The sequence below is a fragment of the Megascapheus bottae genome, chromosome 12 (genome assembly GCF_031878675.1).
Source record: "Megascapheus bottae isolate mThoBot1 chromosome 12, mThoBot2.hap1, whole genome shotgun sequence".
Taxonomy (NCBI): Eukaryota; Metazoa; Chordata; class Mammalia; order Rodentia; family Geomyidae; genus Megascapheus; species Megascapheus bottae.
Genome location: NC_143520.1, coordinates 21,443,120 through 21,470,064, shown reverse-complemented (window position 1 = coordinate 21,470,064; position 26,945 = coordinate 21,443,120). Strand labels below are relative to the sequence as shown.

At 38.3% G+C, this 26,945-nt stretch overlaps 1 protein-coding gene across 3 annotated transcripts in view; it reads left to right on the top strand.

Annotated features, from left to right (window-relative positions):
• The window catches only part of Tanc1 (tetratricopeptide repeat, ankyrin repeat and coiled-coil containing 1), a 222,862-nt gene that overhangs the window by 72,208 nt on the left and 123,709 nt on the right, over positions 1 to 26,945 (top strand). For all 3 annotated transcript variants that reach the window (XM_090342784.1, XM_090342782.1, XM_090342783.1), the window contains one exon: positions 10,704 to 10,786. In XM_090342784.1, coding sequence (XP_090198910.1) covers positions 10,726 to 10,786 — 61 coding nt within the window. In that variant the 5' untranslated portion in view covers positions 10,704 to 10,725. The remainder of the gene's footprint in view (positions 1 to 10,703; positions 10,787 to 26,945) is intronic.

Here is a 26,945-nt window from a genome sequence, read left to right as displayed (position 1 = left end):
TTGCCTTGGGAAAGAAAGCGAAGCAGGAAAAGGAAGACAGAAGGTCTGAGAGGCTTAGCTTCTGAGGCTTTCCATTCTTCTTTAGTTCAGTGTGGATGTCAAAGTTAGGGTATGGTTTTTTGAATCCCAGCTCATTCCGCAACTGAAAAAGTCAGCCTGTTACCCATTTCATCTAGTCACTAGCCCCAGAGAACCAAGACAGTTTCTTTCATTGCTCAAGATCTTTCATGTTAAATGAGGGCATTGCATTTGCTTAAATTCATTAGAGTGACAGTCTGGTGGAGGTACAGCCAGTCATTCCTTCTGAGATGTGAACATGGATTATGTTATTCCATAACCATCTATTGATGCTGAAAACCAGAAACATACTAGATTACAGTGAAGGATGTTAGGTACCATATGACCATCTAAATTCTGCCTACTTGGAGGAAGAAGCAGATATAATGTAATTAAAATAAGGTTAAGGCTTGGGACTAATGTAACTAATGGCAAACCACCTATAATCCTAGCTACTCAACAGAGAGCTGGGAGGATTGAGTTCAAGGTTAGCAAAAAGATCAGTAGGCATGATTGGTTGTCTGTGTTTGTCTTCCCTGCTGAGTTGGAGTGGTAAACAGGAAGATTTTGGTCCAGGCTGGCCCAGGCAAAAACTGAGAGCCTCCTTTAAAAATAACCAGAGCAGCCAGGTACTGGTAGCTAATACCTGTAATCTTACATAGGCAGGACATGAGGACCTGGAGAAATATGGCTCAAAGATTACTAGTGGAGTATAAAGTCTAGGCAAGTAGGTGCACACATGCAAAGAACAAAATGGGCTGAAGGCATGATTCAAGTGGTAGAACACTTATTAGCAAGTTCAAGGACAGAATTCAAAAAATAGTACCAAACTAAATGATAAGATTTGTACTAGAAAATGATTCTGGGGTGGGTTTTAAGGAGTCTTGCTTCTTCTAGTAGATCTAAATACCTGTATAATAAACTTGTATAATATTACAGTTAGTATGTTCTACTAGGGTAGAAAGATAGACACTTGATTAGTGAACATTCAAGTGAAGGAATGGAAGCCAGCCTGTGGGTCAGCAAGGGCATTCTGTAAGATGAGTTGTTAGATTATAAAAAGGGCATCTTTTATGCACTGTGGCCTGAGAAGGCTATATGGAAGAGGTACTTTAGCCTGGGAGTGATTGTCTCAGAGGCAGGATAGTTGTTTCCAGAAATGCTGTACTTGTTTTTTTTTTATTTCTCCTTTTGAGCTCATACTTGTTTGAGGGAGAATTACTTAAATTTGTAGGGTTTTTTTTGTTGTTGTGTTAAGATAAACCTGGCTGGGAAATAAACAATAGTGCTGTAGGCTTCATTAGGTTTCAATGAAGAAGACTTAAGTGGTTGGAACTTGTGGTATAGGGAACGGTAGTTATTACTTACTGGTATATTTTCTAGCTGTGCAAGTTAAGGCTATTGTTTCTGATTGTTGTAACTCCTTTCTGTATGAAGCCTCAGTTCTGAAGAAGTCCTCTTCTTTCCAGTCTTATTTTGAGGACCAGGTCTATTGATCTCTAGGCTTTTTATGCTATAGGGAGTAGAAAAAAAGAGATGCTGGAATTTCAAGAATGCATTGAGGCGGTTCCTGCCCCCCCACCCCCCAAACACATACAACACAGCCTCCTGGGATCTCTCAGGGAGGGTTAGAGACATGGCTCTTGCTTCTGTAATACACTTTCCCATGAATTTTCAGAGCTGCTACTGGAGGACCTCCTTGCTTCATTTTATGATGTCTATTCTGCCTAGTTTTCTCTTACCATATTCTATATATTATAGATTGCTGCAGAGCTATTGACAACTCTCATTTCCTTTCTTTTGGTAAACAATATTGTCAAAACAAAGAGAAATCCTAAAGGCCAACATGCAGCTGACTGATTACTTGCAAGAGTCAAACTGGGGATAATTATCTTAAATGAATTATCCTAAGGAAGAAAAATAGTAAATATTTCATCTCAAATATTTCCTCTCTACCTTAGAAAATGAAGAATGATAGGAGGGTGATATGGGGACTGGAAATGGAGACTATCCAGAGGACAAAAGGTATATGTATGTTGGGGGGGTATGAATATGATTGAAATAATTCAAATACATGGACTATCACAAGGAAACCCTTTGTACAATTAATACACGTTAATAAAAAAGACAGGTATTAGCAAGAATATGTTAGAGTGTGGTCATGTGGTTGCTATGGTAAGAAATGTGGAAGTTTCTCAAACAATTAAAAATAGAATTTCCATTATAAAAGCAAAACAACAAAACAGGCTCATGTCTTAAGAGGCTGAGCTCTCCAGAATTGCAGTTTATAGCAAGCCTGGGCAGAAAAGTCTGAGAGGTAACCAAAATAATCAGCAAATAGATGGGCTCATGGGCTCATGTCTCAACTGGTAGAGTGCCAATTGTGAACAAAAACTTGAGTGAGGCCGAGTTCAAATCCCAATATTCCCCCCCAACCCTGAAAAAAAAACCACACTCAAACCCTAAGGCATGTTGAGGTCTTTACATTAGGATATTTTTTTATCTTAAAAATACATTTCTTAGTAATTATATGTACCAGTTTCCACTGTTTTTCTGAAATGTTACCACACTGGCCTCATATGTTACTTAGTTTCACAAAGGAAGTATCTTTAAGAGAATGTTGCTTTCAGGACATTTGGATGGTTTGATGAGAGATACTCCTTAAGTTATAGTGTGCACAAAATAATGAGAGTTTAAATATTGAGACAACTGACCTGCAATTTTAGCCTACATTTAAGGACATTATGAAGTGCAGCATTTTCTTCATCATATCTCACTGCTTGACATCTTATTGGATTTAATTGAGTTTTTGTGCATTTCTTGCCAATGAGAATATATAATCATGTTCTTTTTCCATTATAAACTGGTGTGGAGATGTTGGTTAATTGCTTAATTTGGGAGGAAATAGCTCCTCTCTGTTTACAGCAACCTGGTTAAGTCAGACAACGAATGTCAAGAACAGACTAGGTATGATGCCTGTCTTCTGGCTTCTGTTGTCAATTTTAAAAAATAAGCATAGTCACTGCCTCAACTCTAAGCTTCATGCTGAGACAGTAGGGCACTCTAGAAAAGGACTGTCTTAATGCTGGTACTCTTCTCTACTTTCAAAAAGGTTATGGTACTGTTGTGATTAAAGACAGATTCTTGTTTTGTTTTGAAAGCATCTCATTGTTTTACCTGTATTGGTGTTGGTTATATTTTAGATGTGAATATAATATGCTGTACCAGATTCTAAAATGGAGATAGTATGCCTGTCCTAAAGAGCTGATGAACTAAGTGACAAATACCAGAGATAACTTCTGATAGTATGTTATTTTCCAGAGATTTTTCTTTTTGAAGGAAAGAATCTATGAGAAACTTAGCTGTGGAATGATAGTAGAAAATAGGGAATTTAGGCAATTTGAGGATATTGGCGTTTTAAAGGCCATAATTCATCTTTTATTTTCTTTTAGATGAACATCATAATAAGTTTTCTTCTGTCAATTTCAGATAGTGTAACCAGGAGGTTGGTCTTTCCTCTAGTGGTTGGATTCATAATGTGGTACCTTAAAATACAGCTCCAGATGTAACTCTTTCCCAGATTAATACCGTAGAAGAGGTCACTTCCATTCACCCTTCTCTGAGGTGCAGGAATAGAGGAGTTTTCTATTTAACTTGACTGAAAGTAGGTCATTGGACCCTTATTCCTGAGGATCTAATGCATCCTATTTCCAGGAGACTAGGATGCATCTGGACAAACAGACTGGCTAAGATTCCCCCACTTTACTGTCATTATTAGGTCTCTTTTGCTCAGTTGTACTTCCATAAGATTGCCATTCTTTATCAAACCTCTGCCTAAAAATAGCTTTTCTTGGATCACTAGGTTTTTGTTGCTGAGGCTCCTGAGTCATGTTGAGATTGGTCATATGAACTGCTTGTAAATCTGCCTTTGTTACAGAGGTGTAAGCCACGATGCTTGTAATGGCAGAGAAAAATACAACATTCTTTTCCTCAAGAAAAATACAACAGTCTCTTCCTCAAATGAATATCATTTGTTTTCTTTGTTTTTCATAGGACTGGGAATTGAACCTGGGACCCCAAGCTTTCTAGGCAGGCGCTCTATCACTGTACTGTATACCAGTGTATGAAGTTATAACAGATGATCTCCATATTTTGAAATGTATTTTATTTTAAAATGGAGTTTCACCGTGGATCCTAAACTGGCCTTGAACTTGACATCTTTCTGTCTCAATATCTGAAGTAGAGGATAATAGGTCTGTGTTTCCATGCCTGGATTTGAAACATCTTTGTATGGGGGGTATGTGTGCATGCGTGTGCATGCACATGCTGGTAGTGGGGCGTGACCTCAGGGCCTGGGTACTTTCTCTTAGCTCTTTCTGCACAAGGCTGGTGCTCTACTACTTGAGCCATAGCTGTACTTCCAGCTGGTGGTTCATTGTAGATAAGAGTCTCATGGACTTTCCTCCAGGGCTGGCTTTGAATTATGATGGTAAGATCTATTTCCTCTAAGTAGTTAGGATTATAGGCAGAAGTCACTAGTACCAGGCTGAAAAATACATTCATAAGAATGAATCCAACTTTAAATTCATTCTTCTTCCTGTCATTGAAGCTAAGAATTTGAGGGATTGTAATTTGGCCAGTTTTATACCTGTGTTTTTGATTTTATTTTATTTTTTGCCAGTCCTAAGTTTTGAACTCAGGACCTGGGCACTGTCCCTTAGATTTTGATGAAGGCTAGCACTCTACTACTTGAGCCACAGCACCACTTCTGGCTTTTTCTGTGTATGTGGTACTGAGGAATTGAACCCAGGGTTTCATGCATGCTAGGTAAGCACTCTACAAGTAACCTACGTTTCCAGCCTTACCTATGATTTTATTCTGTAGCTTGACATTTAATGTAATAAAGGACAACCATTCTTAGTTTATCCTGTGATCCTTGTGCCTATACTACTGTACTCTTAGTACTGCAGGGACAATGTTATTGCTTGTGGCAGTTTGTTTTTTTCAGTGTTATTGGGCTTTAATCAGTTGGTCTGAATCACTGCATACAAGTCTGGTTTGTATCATTTCTATTTGGTTCTTATTCATGGCAGGTCAGTGTTCACCCTCTCAGTTGGGGAATGACAGTGGCTGACTCGGCTTCTGTAAAGGAGCTGTATGCTGAAGCAGAGTGTACTTGGTTGGGGTTTGTCTGCTGACCTCACTTACAGGTCTGTTTTCTTGGCATCATTGTCATTGAAGAATTTACACTGTTCTCTTTTTGGTCCTCAAACTGGAGTCAGAAACAGGCTCATCTTAATGTCTTCAATGGATGAAACTTGCCAAAGTGACTGGCTTCATTTAACAAAGTTCATTAGGGCTTTTGTTTAAAGCCAGAACACTGGTTTATTAATTTGTACCCAGAATTGTATCTGACAGCAAGCCAGACAGTTGTGTTAACTAAACCAGAATATGCTCTTCACTCCTGGCAGGCTAAGAAAGGAGCTAAATTATTAGGTGCTTCTTTGGTGAAGCCACTCAGAACAAAAGGATGTATTTTTATGTACCAATGTTTAATAGCATCTAGTTCTGATAGCCAGAACTGTATGTGAGGGTTTGTGTGTTTCTATGCTCATGGACACTGCCAAGTATGCCAGACAGTTTTCTCTGGCAGGTGCAGTGTAGATTGTCTATCTTATTATAGCTGCTCTTTTTTATATCCCTATCCAGAGGAGCAGTCTTCAGGATGAATATCATAGATTTTGGGTTACAGATAATTGGGACTTGCACGTGACTTTGCATAGTGGCATTGGATATTTGTTGACTTTAGAATTAAACTTGCTATGTAGTCTTGTTTTCTACCTCTTGTTTGTATATCTACGTCTGTTGTCTACATTCGGTGATGGTGATGGTGGTGGTGGTAGTAGGGCCCTTTTTTGCATTCAGGTGTAACTAATACAGTGTCTCTAGGTCACTGTTTGAATAGCTTTTAGAATAAATTTAAGCTTTCCCTTTGAGCTGCTATTTATGGATGAAAGCAGGAACTGGAAGAAAAAAAAATGACAGCAGATATTTGATAGCCTCTTTCACTGAACTCAAGGCCACTGATGTGGAAGATGTGAATGGCCTGAAAACAGCTGAGCTCCCTAAAATAAGGAAGGTGCCTGGGCTGAAGAACCAAAGTCAGTGTCATCATGGCCTTGCCCTGTGGCATGTGTGTTTTGAATGAATGAGACAGGAGCCTGCTGCAAGTTGGTAAAGACCAGGTGATTAATTCCAGAAGCATCAATACAAGATAGGGCCTAAGCTGGTCAGAGAGTCAGTAGATACAGGATCTGGAAGAACCCCCAGCAGTGTCTCTAAGGGGCCATGGACAAGCTATGGCATGTGTCTATTGATATTTCCTGATTAAAAGTGTGTATAGCTGGTGCCAGTGGCTCACATCTGTAATCCTATCTACTTAGGAGGCTGAGATCTGAGGTTCGTGGTTCAGAGCCAGTCCAGGCAGGAAAGTCCTTGAGACTCTTATCTCCATAAAACCAAAAGCAGAGCTATGGTTCAAAGTAATAGAGTGCTAACCTAGAGTTTAAGAGCCAAGGGACAGCACCAGGCTTTGAGTGTGTATAGTCCAGTAAATTTCAACCCTGGTAAATTGACTTTAAGAAGAAAATGTCTGTGCTATAAATACTGAATCTATTTGCTTCATTTGTCCTTTTTTATTATTATTTTGAAGAAAGGGTCTGTCAAGGTAACCCTGATAGATGGCTCTCACACTTACGATCCTCCTGCCTTAGCCTCCAGAATGCTAGAATTTTAGTGGGCTACTGGCTTGCCTTCCCTTTTTTACACCACAGTATTTTTATTGTTTTGTTTAAGTCTATTAAGAGAAATTTGTTTTCACAGGTCTCATATGGAAGCAGACTGTGCCTCTTCCAGATTCTATAGGACTCATGGAAGCAGACTGTGCTCTCTTCCAGACCCTGTATGATGTTGATTCTTCAATTTGGTTACTTATATCAAACTTTTTTTTTCAACCAGGGCCCATTTATATATTTATATAGCTCTTTCTTCGCTCCCTCCATCCTTCCCTCCTTGCTCTCTCCTTTTTTCCATCATTTTCTCACTCTTTTCCTTTCTTCCTTTCTTTTTGTTAGTTATGGGGCTTGAACTTAGGGCTCGGGTAGTTTTTCACTCAAGGATAACACTCTACCACTTTGAGCCACAGATCTACTTCCAGTTTTCTGGTGATTAAGTGAATAAGAATCTCACATCACAGTTTTTTTCCTGCCTAAACTGGCTTTGAACCATGATCCCCAGTGCCTAGCTTAGATAGCATTTTCAAAACAGAATTAGGACCATGCTTGTTTTGTGTATAAAGACTTGCTTGTAAGGTTCTGTAATTCTAACAAGCATTATGACTTTCTCCAAATTCTACTTCCAATATTATACTTCTTATATCTCTCAGTTTTGTTTACTTTTTAAAGCCTTCTTGATCTGAGATGAGAGGCTAGCAGCCAGCTAGCCGGTAGAGCTATGGAATAAATAGGAGGAAAGCAAACCCTTGCTGAGACTAGGCAGATTTTGAATTTTGACCCTGTTGTTAATTAGCTGAGTGACCCTCTAGGCGAGTCAGTCTCTCAGGGTCTCTTTTTTTTTAATCAGGAAAACAATGTGGAAAAATAAATACTGGCCTGTTAATGCTGGATAAAAAGGGTCATCCAGCTGCTTATGTTTGTGATTCTATGAATGGCAGCCCAAGGAGGTTTCTCAGTGGGCCTCTCCAAACTTCTTTATTCTAGGGATTGGGAGATGATATGGGCTGTGACATTCAGGACATTGGAAGCCTCAAAGCTAGGGAGGTCCTCTCCTTCCCCTTGCTTCTTTCTCCTTCTCCACCTCATATCTGTTCACCAGCACCCCACTTGACTTCCATTTTTCTCTCTTAATACATCAACATAAATTTATTGGGTTACATAACTCAGTATGATTTGTTAATGTTTGTGGTTTTCCAGCTGTCATGTGAGTTAGTGGGGGAAGAGAGAGATAAAGGACAGTGGCTTCATGATCAAATAATAGTGCTATTGTCTATCTTGTTCTGTGGGGATAGTTTACTGTTTCATCTTAGGCATGGGCCATTGTGGTTGTTTTTATTAAATAATTTATTAACGTTGATTTTTACATCATATTTTAAATGACAAGTTTAACAAATAAGTGTTCAAGAAGGGAATCTCTAATTACAATCACTGGGACTTAGTATTTAGAATTTATTCAAAATTAGGCTAGGGTTTGAATCTCATAGAAACATACTAATTTGTGAAATAAAACACTATGTTTATAGAGTCATAGGTTTTCATGTCTATATAGTTATGTTTATATTGCCATTACCATGTACATAGCATTGGATATGCAGATATTGAGTCCTCCCTCTTGTACTCTTTGGATTTAATAGCCACATATTAAGGATACCATGCACCTTTTGTTCCTTAGGTCTTGACTTCTCTCACTCAACCTGATTCGATCTAGATTCATCCACTTCCCTGCGAATGCCATTATTTTATCTTGTCTGTTGGCTATGTAGAATTCCATTGTGGTATGTGTATATATATATATATATATATATATATACACACGTATATATCTCACATTTTCTGTATCCATTCATCTGCAGTAGGGCATCTGGATTGTTTCCATCGCCTGGCTATTGTGAATATTGCAGAGATGAACATACCTGAGCAGGTGTCCATATCATATCTTGGGTTATGATGTTCAGGATAGATGCCCAGAAGTGGTATGGCTGGATCATAGGGAAGGTCTATTTTTAGTTCTTTAAGAAACCTCCACACTGCTTTCCAGAGTGGCTGAACTAGTTTACATTCCCACCAGCAGTGCAGTAGGGTTCCTTTTTCTCCACAACCCTGCCAGCAACTGTCATTGTCTGAGTTCAAAATCTTGGCCATTCTTGTTGGGATAAGGTGGTATCTTAGAGTTGTTTTTATTTGCATTTCCTTTATGACCATAGATGATGAACATTTTCTCATATGCTTTTCTGCCATTTTAATCTCTTCTTCTGATAAGTCTCTCTTTAGTTCCCTTGCCCATTTAGTGGATGGTTTATTGGGTTTGTGGGGGATTAGTTTGAGTTCCCTGTAGATACTGGATATTAAGCATTTGTCAGATGTATTATTGGTGAATATCTTTTCCCAGTTGGTTGGCTGTCTCTCTACTTTCGCGACTATGTTTTTATCTGTACAGAAACTTTTTATTTTTAGGTAGTCCCATTTATCGAGTCTCTCTCCAATCTGTTGTGACCCTGGGATTCTGTTCAGGAATCTTTTGCCTGTGCCTATGAGTTCCAGTGTCTATCCTACTTTATCATGTAGCAGTTAAACGGTTTCCGGTCTGACATTGAGGTCTTTGATCCACTTTGAGTTAATGCTTGTGCATGGTGAAAGGCTAGGGTCAATTTTTAGTTGTCTGCATGTGGCTGCCCAGTTTTGCCAGCACCAATAATTGAATAGACTGTGTTTGTTCCACTGTATATCTTTGGCTCCTTTGTCAAATACAAGTTGCCTATAGATATGTGGTTCTATTTCTGGGTCTTCTGTTCCACTGATCTTCTGGTCTGTTTTTGTGCCAATACCAAGCGGTTTTTGTTATTATGGCTGTATAGTAGAGTTTGAAGTCTGGTATTGTAATACCACCAGCATTGCTCTTTTTGCCTAGAATTGTTTTGGGTATTCTAGGTTTTTTCTTGTTCCATATGAATCTTTGGATTATATCTTTTATTTCAGTAAAGAATGTCTTTGGGATTTTGATGGGGATTGCATTGAATTTGTATATCAATTTTGGCAGTATAGCCATTTTCACTATGTTGGTTCTCCCTAGCCATGAGCATGGGATGTCTTTCTATTTCCTAGTGTCCTCTTTAATTTCTTTCGTTAGGCTTTTATAGTTTTTATTGAATAATTCCTTTAAATTGTGTTGTTTTGTAAGCATTATAATACATTCATTCCTTCAAGGGATTCTGCAATAGTGCCACAGGCCTGTTTTTACTTCCCTTTCTGGGTGGAAAGTCATAACTATATGTAACAGAAACATGCAGGAGTATGTGTTGTTTAATAGGGTCTCCCTGACATCAGGGTTAAAATGTGTTCCCACTGTTTATTTTGTAAATACTTGTAAAGTATGTTGTGTTCCCATAACCTTCCAAAATGTTTTCCTTGTGCTTATATAATTCCATGCACCTGTAAAACATTGCCTTTAATCATGTAGCTTCCTCTTAATCATTATCTTTTCTATTTCATGTTTTAATGTCTTCTTTTGATGAACTTGGGTTGGTAAACCATATTACAGTGCCAAATGTGTCATAGCAATGGACCCAGGTTTAGCCTCATAATCTTAATTAGATATGGAATGCTGTGAATGCACCATTGTATTGTTTTGTAACTTTTATAACAAGACAGTGAACTTCTGATGGCTTCTATTAAAAGTTTATAAAGCAATCCCGGTATCTTAAGTGTGTAGTTTCCCACTAGGGCTTCGTCATAGTAAACTCAAAGTGCCTTTACATTATCCTGAGGAATCTATTTCAGCACTGTTTTCTCTTAGGTCAATATGCAAGTAGTCTGCCAATAATTCCAACCTTTTTTCTTTTCTCCTCATTTCAGTGTAGAGACAAGAGTGTTGAAAATGTTGAAGGCTGTGCTGAAGAAGAGCCGAGAGGGAGGAAAGGGAAGCAAGAAGGAAACAGGTATGTGTGTGAAAAGATATGGAGTAAGGGTGGCAACAGTGTTGGGAAAGCTGGTTCTGCCTTCCTCCAGGCAAGGTAAATGCCTTGTTCTGGGAGTGTGTGACATAGAAGGTTAGAACTGACAGGATCCCAGAAGACATAAGAAACCCAGTGTATTTCTGAGTTTGAAAATTGAGTTTGGGTTATGAACAGAATCCTTCCTCAAAAGACTAAAAGTCCATAATTTTAAGAGGTCATTGAGATCCAGAGGCAAAGTTGAAGATATGGAGGGATGTGTCCAGGAATTTGATTTCTTGAAAGTCCTTTCCCTCGTTTCACATGCATTTTATATGTTAGACCAACTGCTGACTGCCTGGTTTTCATGTTTTGGGTATCAAATTTTACTTCTAACAGGTGCAGCCCTACTTAATGCCAGACTTGTAGTTTTCATTATGAGGAGAGCTGCTTGATTTGGCTTGGGTTTCATCCCTGTCTGGAGTGTTCTGGTGCACATGGACCCTAACAGCATTCCATTCAATATGATAACCTCTTCCAAGGTTGTTCTGGTGACCACACCGAGTTTACTTCTGTTCCCTTGCTAGGAAAACAGCCTGTTTGTCTTGAATGATAAAATCTGTCAACAGGAATCAACTCTGCTGAAATGATACATTTCACTCTGTAACTCAAATTATCCATTGTTGCTAGAAAGTGACTCCTTTTTTTTGGCATTACCACTAGTCAAATCTTTAATTTTAATTTCAGTGAAAATATATATAGATACATTTATGACTGAACCATCACCAAATTATGTCAAAAGTAATGTTATCATGTAAAAAACTTGTAATTCTTCATAAGAATTTTGTTAACATCTGTTGTTCTCATACTTTGTTGGGGAGTTGAACATGTTTTTATTATCATAAAGGTGACAAACAGAAGCGTTACTGTTATATAAGTCAGGTAAAAGTACAATGCCTTTTTGGACAATATCACTCCTTCCCTTGCTATCTTCTAGTTTTTTCATCCCATCCCTACCCACAAGTTGTATAGTTGTTTCAACATAGTGTTGAGTATCACTGCTATATTTGTTCACCCTTTGTCTCTCCATTTCTGTCCCCCCTTACCCCCACCAAGACAGGTAAGTGAACAAACAAGACAGAAATCAAAAACAGCAGCAACAACAACAACAAAAAAACACCTCATTTCCATTTTTTGAAGTTCCATTTGATACAGTCTCTTGCTTTTATAAGAGATTTAAGTAGATGTCCAACTATTTTTGTTATTTGGAACCTAAATAAAATTTTTACTACTATTATCCCTTAAACCAAGTCTTCAAAATGACAAACTTACCTTGAAAGTAGAGTCTTTAAGGTTGCCATTAAGGTTCCATTACAAGATTCTTTTTTTTTTTTTTTTTTTTTTTTTTTTTGCCAGTCCTGTGCTTGAGCTCAGAGCCTGAGCACTGTCCTTGGATTTTCTCAAGGCTAGAGCTCTACCACTTGAGCCTCAGCACCACTTCCGGCTTTTTTCTATGTATGTGGTACCAAGGAATCGAACCCAGGTCTTCATGCATGCTGGGCAAGCACTTTAACCACTAGGCCAAACTCCCAGCCCTACAAGATTCTTATTAATGCCTGGGTAGGCAGATACAAAGAAGAAAATAATCTTAATTTTAAAGATATAAACAGACTATATAGCTCATAATCTTAGAAAATCAACCCTTAGTTTCAAATAATTAATTGGAATTGTTACTATGGAGAAATTTTAATTCTCATCATTTTTTCCCATGGGTACATTCATCCCTTGCTGCATTGAGGCCAAAATGTCTTTCTCATTAGTTTTCTGAAAACTCTTTTTCTTTTTAGTTTTGGCTCATCTGACACTAATTCTAGGAACTTTGTTCCTTTAGAAGCCTTTGTAATTTTCAGCAGAAAGTTAGATCCTAAACTGTTAGGCTGGAGCTGCCAGAAAACCATTGAGTTTTTCTTTTGTTGGGAGCCAGGGTCTTTAAACAAAACTCCTCATCTAGTGAGTCTTTCAAAACAAATCTACCATCTTCTTTGACCAGGTCCAGCCTCATGGGAAATAAATATATAAATGGCTTCAGCTTCTGTAACTTTTAGGCAGACCAGATATTGAACACAGTTTGTCTGCCTTTGAAACTTTTCCTGTTTAAGAGCATGTGACTAGGTTTGGTCTCGCTGTGGATTTTTAGGCTCACTACTGCTTTTCCTGAATCCTGTCTCATAATTCCCACACTATAGCTTTCTCACTAGCATAAACAATCATGGAAAAGCAATGGTAACATTTCTCATAAAGTGACATACCATATAGACATAAAGTGTTTAAAACTTGCTTGTTTTTGGTTAGGAACAAAGCAGACAGAATTTATATCTTGGTGAAGGAATGCCCTATGGTGATTTGGGAATTTGATTGTTCATACATTAATTTTGTGTCAAATCTCATAAGTAATTCATAGCTAGGTTTCTCTATAAATTAAAGCTGGCTAATCTACCGAGTCTGCTATGAAATTTGGGTAATAATTTCTCCTTCAAGATAGAAAATTTTTATTCCACTGTTTTCAGTTAAAACCAGTCTTTATTGCAAGGACAAAAGAAAACTTTATGTGCTTAAGTTCATAATCACAGAAATTCAGGAAATATTTATGTCTAAGAAGTGTAAGTTCGAGGGTTGCATGCCGGTTATGTTCAGTGTGATGAGAAAGATACATGAGGAGGATCATGGTAGAAGATCCTGATACAGAGGTAACCCGCGGCATTGAACCCTATTTGAAAATACAACTATAGCAAAAAGGGGTTGGGATGTGTCTCAAGTGGTAGCATACCTGCCTAACAATCCTAAGGTCCTGAGCTCAAGCTCTATCTTCACTTGAAAAAAATGAACGTAACTTATGCTTTTTAGATTGTCACTGAAAACATTTTATCAAACTTTTATGTGGAGCTTATTTTGAGGAATTAAGAAAATAGAATCAGAGTTAAATTTAGTATTCTTCAAATCTGACGTTGATACCTGGTGTATTGTATGTACATTTATTTGTTTGTTTGAATCATGGAAGGAGAAAAACAAGATGATGAGACAAAGGACCAAAAGTGAACATATGTAATAGCAATATTCACAAGACAATATGTTGGAAATAAGCTTCACAATTTGGGAGGGCATAGGAGGAAGGAAAATGGGAGAAAAATATGGGAAGGGGTAACAGTGTTTAAGAAGTAATATACCCACTACCTGATGAGTGAAACTGCAACCCCCTGTACATCACCCCAAAAATAAAACAAAATTTAAAAAAACTGGTAAAAATTTTAGCAGGTATTGAAATTCAAGTTCATATATAATATTTGAAATAGATGGACAATGAACTATTAAATCTCTTTAAAGTATTAAAAGTATTGAACTGTTAAACTGTTGAAATCCATTGAGTAAACTCTGAAACAGAAACATTTTTCTTCTCCTTTGTTATTTTCTTAATGATTATACCTTTTTCCTTTGGAAATGTTTGTAGATCAGGAAAAAGGTTTTTTCTCCTTGAAGCAATAGAGGCACGTTGGAGGATGCAGTATTAAAAATTTAAAAATATAAATTAGGGGGAAATATGTTTACCCAAGGACTGTGGGAACAAGCATCAATATTAAACCAAGATAAGGGAGTTCCAGACAAAAACATCCACTTTCCTTTTCTCCCCTTTTTTTTTAATGCAGTGACCTTGGTCTAAAACAAGCACAGGAGATGCTATCTTTACTTCAAAGCTCTCCCTAAAGGTATATATCTTCTACCATGAGTTTCTCTATTTTGACTGACTTTTCCTGTCAGAAAACTTCCATGGTACTCTTATTAAACTAATTTAAATAGCTGGGAAGCAGTAGATTGAACATACCTGTTATCCTAGCTACTCAGGAAGCTCAGATCTAAGGATTGAGGTGTGAAGCCAGGTCAGTTAGGAAAGCTCTTGAGATTCTGATTTCTACTAGAGTAGTAGAAAGTTGCACATGGAGCTGTGGCTCAAGTGGTAGAATGCTTAGCCTTGTGCAGAAAATTCTCAAGGGAAGGGTCTCAGCCCTGAGTCAAGTCCTAATACTGGGGATGTGCACATGCACACACACACACACACACACACACACACACACACACACACACACACACACTACTTCCAACAACAAAAAGTCTTTAATTAAAAAATAAATAATTCTGAACTCTAAGAATAGAGCTTTCTGATAGCTTTGGACCTGACAAGAGTTGATGAAAGAGCAACATAGGAAGCAAGCATCTTTTCTGTGTGGCAACACGATTCAGAAAATAAATAGAAAAGAAAGTCCCAACTTGTAATAGCAACAAGAACTTGTGATAAGAAGTGAACAAATTTTATATTGAAGGAAATGACATAACTTTATTGAAGCTCTCAAAGGAAGCCCTTGAATAACTTAAAAAATATTCCTAAATGAACAGATTTGTTATTTTTATCCTAATCCTTAATGAAATCTTACTTTATGGCCATGTGTTGGTGTGGGGGATCAAACCTAGGGCCTGGAACATGGTAGGCAAGTGACCACCAATCTTTATTTTTAAGGAATTTTGTTTTGTTGGTTGTGAGGCTTGAACTCATGGCCTGGGCACTGTCCTTGAGCCTCTTTGTGCTCCAGGATAGTGCTCTACCACTTGAGCCACAGCATCACTTCCAGTTTTTGAGTTGTTAACTAGAGCTAAGAGTCTCACAGGGACTTTTTTGCTTGGGCTGATCCTCAGATCTCAGCCTCATAAGTAGCTAGGATTACAGGCTTGAGCCACTGTCACCCAAAAAGAATTTTTTTTTAAAAAGCAGATTTAGGTTCAAAAAGTTGAGCATAGTATGGAAACTTACTCCTACACACATGGTATCTCTTTTATCAACAACCCTACTATAGTGATACGTCTGGGGCAATTGATAGAAGCTACACTGACACATAATCATCAAAACTCAGTATTTGCAACACAGTTTAATCTTTCAGTTGTATATCCCAAAGGTTTGAACAAGTACAAATGATACTGTAATATGCAGATTATTTTTCACTTCAGAATCTTGTCTCCTAACAATATAAAAATGGGTACAGAAATCTAGGTAGAAAAACAGCAATACATTTATACATAAATATATATGAAAATATGGAGCTTGCAAATGACTGTTCAAATGCCTGAATTCTAACTGTAAGAGTGTGTATATGGATTTTTTAGCTTCTACAGGACAAGATAGATTTTTGCTTCCTAACAATATACACGTACTCCGTGGAGGATTCTTGGATATATACACTGGGCAGGTTATTCTCCTTCAAAAACTAACAAAGAACAGGTACTGTGTAGTCATGATAATAGCGACTACTTCCACATAGCAAGTAAATGGCTCAGCCAGTTATTTGATTTTTTTATCTTATCTTGAAGAAATGAAATGTTATTTTATCTACTGTTTATGAAGTAATAAAAGTTCACAGTGGATGTTTTTTCTATAAACTCTGGAGATTTTTATCTCCTCATGAAAGTATTAGCCAGGGAAGGCCTTTGGGGGGGGGGGGGGGGGGGTGTGTGTGTGTGTGTGTGTGTGTGTGTGTGTGTGTGTGTGTGTGTGTGTGTGTGTGTGTGTGTGTGTGTGTGTGTGTGTGTGTGTGTGTGTGTGTGTGTGTGTGTGTGTGTGTGTGTGTGTGTGTGTGTGTGCGCCCATACACGTCCATCCTTTTTCTGCTCTCTTGTCAGTCTTGAATCCATCATGGGGGTGTGTGTGTGTGTGCGTGCGCACGTGTGTGCCCATACACGTCCATCCTTTCTCTGCTCTCTTGCCAGTCTTGAATCCATCATGACATTCCCTATCCAGCTTTCTTAGTTGTTCAGTCATTATGTAGAAGTAGATGTAAAGGTAGGCAGAAGGCAGGAATTGATGAAATGTTCATTATGGAACCATCTCAAAATGCAGACTGATGAAAGAACCATTTCTTAATGTAGCAAAATACTAATTATTTACTAGTCTGTTGTTGGTTGCTGCTTAATTGTGTTCTTTCTTTTTTTTAAGAATGGAAGCTTTTAGTTTTAAAAGTTTATGAAAAACACTTGGGTTTCACCTTGCCATCATTAAAACCCAGGTGCTTGGCTGACTACTCTTGCAATGGTATGAATTAAGGCACTGGTTAGTCTCTAAGCCTCACAGTGCACTGAACTAATCTGTTAGCTTTGCATCTAATTCTTCACTTTGAATTTGAAGTAAAGGAAGCTGTTTGCCTCTAATGTTTAAAAGCCATGAATGTGATTGTTAAACTTGGTATTTTAAGCTGTTCCAGGCTGCAATCTGGTTTTCAGTGGTACCTCCTAAAAATGTCTCAATACAAATGATGCTTTGTTTTATTCAGAAAATATGAAGCTGCTTTTGATTATTCTGCTTTGCATTGCCCATTTTCTGTGGTTGTGGGCTATTATTTAGGAATTTCGTGTAGTGACTGTCTTGCTGAGCTATGGATATCTGGTATCTTCTTGCTAACAGACTCCAAAAAATGATTTCCAACCCAAAATATGCAGAAATAATTCATCATAAAGGTAATATATTTCTCTTTACCAGGGCAAATAGATTGTACAGAATATTAGAACATGATTGAAACACAGAATGCAATCAGGCTGCTTTTCTGTGAGATAGAAAAAGGCTGTTCTTTCTGTTTTGATAGATTCCTTCATCTATTTTACCTATTTTCATCTTATACAGTCTAGGAAAAAACAAAACAAAACATGTCCTTTAGAATTACAAGACACAGATTCAGGTCTCAGCTTGATTACCTCTCAGTTATGAATTTTGTAGCATCAGAAAGCTAATCTTGGTCAGGAGATTGGCCTAGTCGTAGAATGCTTGCTTAGCATGCATGAAGACTCGGGTTCAAATCCTCAGTACCAAAGACATAGAAAAGCCAGAAGTGTTGCTGTGGCTCAAGTGGTATTACACTAGCCTTGAGGAAAAAGCCCAATGACAGTGCTCGGATCCTGAGTTCAAGACCCAGGACTGGCCAAATAAAAAACCTTACAAGGATGTTACCAGAATTAAAGATAAAGAGACCCTTTCTGTGAAAAAAAAAAAAAGAAAACAAATTTGAAGTCCAAATAACAAAAACAACGCAAAGCTCATTATGTAGCCTAACTTTTAGTTTTCCTAACAGTCTTTTTTTCTGAAGCAGGGCAGTTGTGGGGTTTGAACTCTGGGCCTGGACACTGTCCCTGAGCTCTTGCGCTCAATGCTAGTGCTCTGCTACATTGAGCCACAGCGCCATTTCTGACTTTCTGGTGGTTAGTTGGAGATAAGAGTCCATGGAACGTTCCTGCCTGGGCTGGCTTTGAACTTTGATCCTCAGATCTCAGCCTTCTGAGTAGCTAGGATTACAGGCGTGAGCCACTGGCACCCGGCTTTATCATTCATTCTAGTGCTAGGTTTACAAGTGTGCATCACAACTCCTGGCTTCCAGGAAAACTAGAAGTTGAAGAGAAGACAGGATGAATCTTAGGCAAAGAGTGGTCTTTTAGTGAATTCTAGCTATGACTTCACATTCTCAGATACTAAGTCTGCCATTTACTTGGGGTTCTAAAGGTACACCAAGCAAGCTCTGAGTCATTTGTTGTATGGAAATTTATACTTTAGAAATAACTTTTAACCTTTCACTCTATGAAGTGCTTGCATTTTATCCTTCTTTGAGAAATTTAACTGAAAGCATTTTCCATTGTTAACAGCATTTCACACATTTGCCAAAATAATTTAGAGGATAGATTTGTAAAGAGTTTATAAAATTTTACCCAGCCCATCCCTCACAAGTGAATGTCTTTGTTTTGAAGACCACTGCCCCCTTCGCCCCCTTTGCCCCCTTCACCCCCTTTACTCCCTTTTCCGTATGTTCTAAGGAAATACAAAGGGTAAAAGATTTGCTAGAGTAGGAAGAGAGTAAATACGTAGCATTTATCATGTCAGGCATCTATGCATACTGGGCCATAATGGTCTCATGATGCACTTCACTTTGACAGAGTTCACTCTGACAGAGTTATCTGGAGAAAGCTCTGGACTAGGAGAAAGGAGAAGTTAATCACCCTGTACCATTCACTCTTTAGGGTCAATAACACCTCTAGCCTGACACATGTTATTTAAATAACCCTCAAAGATGTCACAAAACTAAACAACACTGTTTTACTTGCCCCCATATACACCTTTCTATATATGTATGTATATGTGTGAATGAACTAGAAGCTTAAGCTGCAATAGGGAAATTCTGAATTAGATATTCAGAGTTTTATTCTTAATGAATTAAATTTAGTGTCCTAAGTTTTTCCTTGCCTAAAGGCACCTTTGTTTTGACAAAAAAGGAAAGACTTGTTATATATGACTGTTGTCATCCATGTGTAGCATAATTCCCATAATAACTCCATATGTAGATTTCCATGTAAGCCATGTTTTTCTTTTTGTTTTCTCTGCTCCTAGGGCTTGAACTCAGGGGCTATGCATAGCCCTACACTTTTGTTCTCTACCACTTGAACCTTAGCCCACTTCTGGCTTTTTTGGTGGTGAATTGGAGATAAGAATCTTACCTGCCCAGGATGGTTTTGATCTCAGCCTTCTGTGTAGCTGGGATAACATGTGTGAGCCACTGGAGATTTAATCAGAATATTCTGATTATACTTACATTATACTTTGGGAGGACCTGGGGTTAGTGACCATAAGATATCTTTCTGTGTACTAATAAGTAGTTTAAGTATAGAAAAATTGGAGCAAGGAGTGAGAGTTTGTATAATGAATGTCCCAGACAAGATATGACCATCCTGATCATTGTCATTTCAGGCAGGGTCTGGCCCCTAAAAGAAAGGTGATTTTCAGCTCCTGTCACCAAACAGGAGCTATGCATTAAGTCTTGTCCTTCCTTGAGTCTAAGGTGACTATGGGGAGAGATTCATGAAAAGTTCAGGTGCAGCAATTCAGACAGAGGCACAAAATGGAATTAGGATCATTGACCTTCAGGCATCCTGAGTATATGAGTTCTTTCTTTGCTCATTTGGCTTGTTTTGTTGTGTTGTTGTTGAGAACAGTGGCTATTTTAATATTTTGGTAAGTACCTAACCAGTGATAGTTTACATATATGCAGTTCTAAGGAAAACAAACATACTAAATTGTAAAACCTAAAGTGATTCATGTAAGTCATCCTTTATTTTGGGGATTAAGTGAAAGATTTGTCTAAGTTCAGTATTGAAAAATGAGACCTTCCACATCACATTCTCAGGAAGGTCAGCTCTGTACATCCCTGCTTATTGTGTTAGTCTGCTAATCTGATTATAGCTTTTAGCGCTAGATTCTTACTACCAAGATTCTGAAGATGAGACAGTCTGGGAATGGTTTGTTCCGCTGCATCCATGGTTGTTGAGCTTCCCAAAGAGTACCTTAGACCCCTTTAAAGCTTATGGATGTAACATCTTAAAGATGAATAAGAGCTCTGCTGGTTGACTCCAAAAACTATAGGTTAAGAGTTTCAGTTTGAATATGCCTACTAGTTCTCTGGGAACAATTTATTTTTCTGAACCTTGGTTTTCTTGCCTATAAAATAAAGGTAATCTGTTTCATTGAGATTCTGAATCAGACCTTTATGTGAGGGTTAAAATGTGGGGAACAATACAATGTAACTTGGTTGTATCAGGGATTTGTAATACAGAGGTGATTTAAAAGTTACTAGAGGATATGCATATGTTATGTGCAGGTACTATCCCATTTTGTATAAAGGAATTAAACCTCTTCAGATTTTGGTATTCACCAGGGGTTGTGGGTGGGAGGATTGGAACCAATAGAAAGATGACAGTCAGTCTCTCTCTCTCTCTCTCTCTCTCTCTCTCTCTCTCTCTCTCTCTCTCTCTCTCTCTCTCTCTCTCTCTCTCTCTCTCTCTCTCTCCCCCTCCCCCTTCCCCTCCCCCTCCCCCTCTCCCTCCCATTCCCATTGTGAAGACTAAGTAAATCGAAGTAGTTGTAACAAGTACCTTGATTATAGAAAGCATTTATAAATACTTGCTATGATTATAATGTACATTAATTTCTGCCCATTGACAGTATCCTTAGACTTGAGTGTATGGAGGCATCTTGGATATTTTGTTTCCTTAGCTTACTAGTCTGTGTGGCAGACTGGACCCTTGCTATTCCATCTGGTACAGATGGAGGAAGGAGCTGCTTACTAGGCTTGTCCTTAGCAGAGTCCTGTGGGAATGGTGGTTGTTAAAAGTCCATAGGGCATGTGGTTTGCTAGGAGATAGAAGAGAGTCGGGTTATAAGGCCTGGGGCCAGGATCTGGAGCCAGCAGCCTCCATGTCTGCAGAGATTTTATGCATTTGGAGGTGCTGTGCACATGTAATTCAGCATTTGCTCCAGCTTCATAAGATCAGGCTATAGCATAATTATTTTGTGCATTAATTTCTAAATCTGGCCAGTTCACCTAGGTACCAGATGTCTCAAATTTCCACCAAACTTAATCATTCACCATGAGTGAGATTTAAAGCATTTATAATAATTTAAGGTAGGAGAAATTTCATATGCATATACACAAGTTTATATATACCCATGAATGTATACATACATGTATGTAAGCACACATACATGCATATACACATGTGTATGTATGTTTGTATGTATATATTGATGGAGATTGAATCCAGGGATTGGTACCTCCTAGGCATGGGTTGTACTACTGGCTGTTTCCTTCTTTTTTAAGTTTATTTTTGATCTAAGCCTAGGACTTGAACTCACTCTTTCACTCCTTGGCTAGTGCTCCACAAATGGAGGCATGCCTCTTTTTTTTCTCCTGAGATATGATCTTACTAACTTTTCCTAGGCTTGCCTCAAACTCAACCTCTCAGCACCCTCTCTACTAGATGGAATTACAGTGCCTTGGGAAATGAGTTTAAATGTTTAGATTTGGGAGCTGCTAGTATACTCTTTATTTCCTAGATCGCTATAGGAACATTCCTAGCCAGCCAGCCACATTTGTACCTTTGAAAACTCTTAGAAGAAGTCATCTCCTTTACTGTCCCGTGGTTATCTCATATTGTTATAGTATCTCACTTTGTTATCTGATATATTGAATTTATTTGTATTTGGTTATTTGAAATTTGATAGGGAAGGGGGGAAAACCAAGATGGGTGGGGGGTGGGGGGAGGGTAATGGGTACCAAGACACGTGAAAGGGTATCAATGTATGTGAATTAATGCACCTTCTATCTGGCAAATATCATGTAACCCTTTTAATAATTACAATAAAAAAAGAAGCAGACCCCTTATTATCTAATAAACCCTGTTTTTGGCAGTCTTATAAAGTGAACTTGAAATATAGATATACAGTTAGATAAGGATTCCATTACAGAAACAACAAGACACAGGATTTGATCAAAGTATTTTGTCAGTGTATTTTATTTGATACTTGCATTTATATTAATTCCTTGTCATCATTTGCTTACTCACATACAGTTCTAAGTTAGATATACAAAAAGTAATAGATAGTGAATATAATTTTGATGCTTAATTTACATGATGTTAAGAGCACTCTTTTTCCCAGAGAGATACTCAAAGAGAATGAATGAAGTAAATAACTTGCATTCCATTTTGTATTTGAGAAATCATGATTAGAGTGGAATGTTAATATGGTTCTCTGCCATGAGACAATATTGACATTGTTGCTAAGATATTTTACCAGACATGTCATTGAGGCTGCTCTTTTGAAAACTGAGCAGTGATTTGTGCGTGCATGTGTGTGTGTGTGTATGTATGTGTGTGATGGTGGAGCAAAGAAAATCCAAAAAAAAATACCCAAATCCACATACAAATAAAACACAGAAAATGCAAAATTTTCTAATCCTATCTTTATAGTCCATATAAGTTGAGAAGGTCCTTGTGAAATAGCCATATGTACACAATTGATTTAGATTGTATTTTTCTAGAATATCAACTAAATAGGTTATATTGCATTTTCAAGTGTGTTTTGTGGAGGAAAAACTTCACATGCTATGACGTTATGTCATTTCCCTCCCCCAAAAAATGTTTATAGATTTCATTGTTTTGTGTAAGGAGTTGAAATTTGATGAGTGATAGCAGCTCTCTTCCATTTTCTCCCTTTCTCTTTCAGCAGGGCCTGCTGTCAGACAGCTTTGCTGATGGGACTGCTAGAGTTTGGATCTGAGTAGTTAGTGAGGGGGTGGTGTACTGGTTATGGTATTGTTCTAAAAGTCTTTTTCCCTCCACTTATTTTTCCACCCCCAAAATGTCAGCATGTCCAATGTGACAGAATGTTCCTGATGATTATCATTCAGAGAAACATGACTTGCTAAAGTATCTGTGGCTGACAGCATTTCTTAAGCTCTAAGCAGTGTTCCATGCACAGTGTACACTTTGGTTAGGGAATCCACTACCTGGGACAGGACACTATGGTACTATGATTAAATGTTGTGACTCTACCGTCAGACTGCTTGGGTTCAAAACTGGGTCTGCCACTTGTAGGCTATGGGAATCCAGACAACTTAACTTTATTTTAGTCTTCCTTTGCCTTGGTTTTCTCATCTGTAACAAGGGAAAGTGATAGCATATAGTTTAAATGATAAAGGATGAAAAGATATATTAATGTATAAGAAGTATTTAGCAAGCTGTCTAGCATACACACCAAGGGTTAACAGTCGGAAGCTTGCTCGGTGATGTTGGCTCACCCTGTAATCATAGCTACTCATGAGGATGAGATCTGAGGATCAAGGCTTGAAGTCAACACAGGCAGGAAAGTATGTGAGATGCTTACCTTCAGTTAACCAAAACAAAGCCAGAAGTGGAGCTATGGCTCCAGTGGTAGAATGTCAATCTTTTGCCCCAAAGCTAAGAGACAGCTTCCAGGCCCTGAGTTGAAGCTCTAGTATGAACAACAGCAATAAAACAATTGCTAGCTTATTTATTAGCATATACCTGATGGGCCTATACTCGTTGTTAATAAAGCAGTACTGTCTAAGTCCTGACATGCCACCTGACGCTCATTTAATATGCATTGCAAAGGTAAATGGACTCTGGCAGTGATTGTGGAGCTTGGTGTATAACTAGGGTGGAAAGGGCTGCAGGGGTTGGGTCCTCAGTGGTTGGATATAAGTTACAGAAGCCCTCATTGCTGGTTCTGGGGGAACCATTGACAAGGAGAGGTGCAGCCCCATAGACTGGTGATCATTTGCTGTTATCCTCAAGTGAGTTCAATGGAAAAGGTGGAATTGTCTATGTTTGTCATTATAAATTGAGAGACTATATTGAGATTGTTTTAAAGTAAATTTAATGTTAAAAAAAGCATTGATTGGCTTTAGATGGGAGGTTGGAATCAGTGAAGTTGAGTAAAGACAAGCAGGTTAGTAACTTTCTGGTTCAGTTCTTTGTAAGGGAAAGCTAGTCTAGAATTTCATTGTAAATCTGTCAGTAGGCAAGAGTGTCCTACATCAGTAAGACGGAGACGTGTTAGAGCTGGGTGGGTTGAGGGAGAAACAGTGAAAGTGATTGGAGCATCTAAGTGAGCTCCTCCTCTGGGGGAAGAGACTAAAAGCTGGAAACTCGGGAACCTCAGGAACCTGACAGTGTGTTTTATTTTACAAAAAGTTAATAAAATGCCAAAATATAAACCAAAGTGAAAATACAAAGAAAGGAGAAACCTGCTCATGTTCCCATAACCTTAAGAATAACCATTGTTGAATGGGGGTTAGCTAAAGTCCTTAGTTCAAATCCCAGTACCACAAGAGAAAAAAATAACTACTGTCCATATTTTATTTCACTTTCTTTTTTGTCCCTCATTAGTTATTTTTCAGATATTAGTCTGATGTTTATGCTGAGCCCAGCCTTGGGGCTGCTGTCATTCTACCTAAAGGGCATACCATGAAATCCAGCTTGTATGTTGTGATTTGAGATTCACTTTTTTGCCTTGAACTGCAGTACTCTTGACCACCTTCTGAGTAGCTGGGATTACAGGTCTGTATTAGCCACATTTTGCCATGGAATTTCCTTTTAAGCCTTGGGCTGTATACATTATTTTCCTGTATTGTCTTATGGCATATAAATGATGATATCTGCTGGCTAGATATTCATTCTACATGGTTTAAAAGTATTGATTGTGGCCAGTGGTTAAAGTGCTTGCCTAGCATGCATGAATACCTGGGTTCGATTCCTTGGTACCACATACATAGAAAAAAGCCGGAAACGGTGCTGAGGCTCAAGTGGTTGGTAGAGCTCTAGCCTTGAGAAAGTCCAAGGACAGTGCTCAGGCCCTGAGCTCAAGCCCAGGACTGGCAAAAAAAAAAAAAAAGTATTGATTGTATGATAAAATGATTTCTTTTCTTTTTTGTAACTTGTTTCTTGGCAATGAAAATAGCCATTGTAGTATTTTTGTCTCTGCTTGATTAGAGGGGTGGGTGGGCTCAGAGAACTTTTTCTGCCCAGTATCCTAACCACATGAAAAATGTGAGCCATTAGTAGGTCTGGCAGAGTAGCTCCAGTGATTATTTTAAGAGGTAACCCAGATAAGGTAAGAGATTATTTCTGTACTATGAAGTGAAGGGCTTGGAACAGGGGTGCGGGGGGCGGCAAAACAAAGAACAGCAACAACAACAGCAAGAAAACACATTTCCCAAATGAGAGGGGGGTATAGAAGCACAGTGGACTATGTGTTAGAAGGTTTGGATTAGAGAATTTATTGATTTTTTTCCTTCTTTATAAATCAGAATGTCCTATTGAGTACTTAATTTTGACTCTTCTTAAAAGATAAGTCTGCTGAACATTTTCAGAGTAGCCAAGAATTTTTTTTTAATCTGACACACAATGTACAATGTAGTAGTTTTACAAGACTCAGTAAAGCTGTTTCCTCTTTCAAATTCTTGAGATGTTACCTTTTGACTTCTGGATTTGTTGGAAGGAAAACTGCTGTAGGGTGAGATATATTCTCATCAAAAGATAATGTTTCTGCCTTAGCTACAGTGCTGTGAACATGTCCCTATTTGGACATACAGACTTTGCAAATGTAATTTAGTTAAAATAAAGATGCTGTTGGATTCAGTGAACACATGCCTGGTGTCTAAAAGGAGAATGACACGACATAGAGGGAGATGTTGCTCAGTGATGCAGGCAGAAGATGGAGTGATGCTCTACTAGCTAGGGAACAGCCAAGAAATCAAGGAAACCAGGACTACATTCTCCTCAGAGCTTCCATGCTAGCTTAATAATTGGAAATTTGTTTATAGGAAATAAATGCACAGAGAGATTACAAACATGAGTCAGTCAGCGTTCAACCTATGCTCCCAATTGGTCACTTTCTCTATCCAGCAGCAGACACTATAATACATTCCATGTGTCCTAGAGATTCTCTGTGCATGAACAAAGTTGTACACATATGTGTATACATGTACACATCTGTACAAAAACTTAATCATGCACATATCTCTACTTGTAAAATGCAGTGAATGTGCATGTTGAATAATGAAGACTTTCATAAGCTTCATTGTTTCTCTTTTCTTTTTCTTTTGCTTGGGGATGGGTCTTGCTGTGCAGCTTAAGCTGGGTTCAAACTTGGGATCTGTACGCCTTAGTCTCCAGAGTGCTGGGATTATAGGTATGCACCACTATGTCTAGCTGCAGTTCCTTTTCGTCTCTCTGCTTTGTAGTGGGAACATAAACATTCCAGATTTTGACAGTGTCCTTGGCAATAGTTGTTTTCGATCTCTGTTGCATATCACTTGGCAAGTTTTTACCTCTGTGGCCTGGGCTCCACCGGTTAAAAATGCTTTCTATATGTTGACGCAAGCTTCTTCGTGGAAAGGCTGGAAACTGCGGCTCTGATCAGGTGTTGGGGCACTGGGCCTGAGAGAACCATGGGATCTTTGGTGCAACCTACAAAGCTTAAGGACCTGGGAAATGAGCTGCTGAGGAAATGTACCCTGGTGAATTCCACATGTATGTGAGATGAACCTTTCAACCATGCTGTTATCCAGAAGAAGAAAGCAGTCTGGAATTGGTCTTCTCAGCCACAGAAGCACCAGACCCAGATGCTTTGAGTTAACACATATACAGTACCAGGTAAAGGAGAAGGAAAAGAAACTATTTAGGGTGCTCGATGACTTATATTAATACCTGTGTCTCTGATTCATTTGTATGG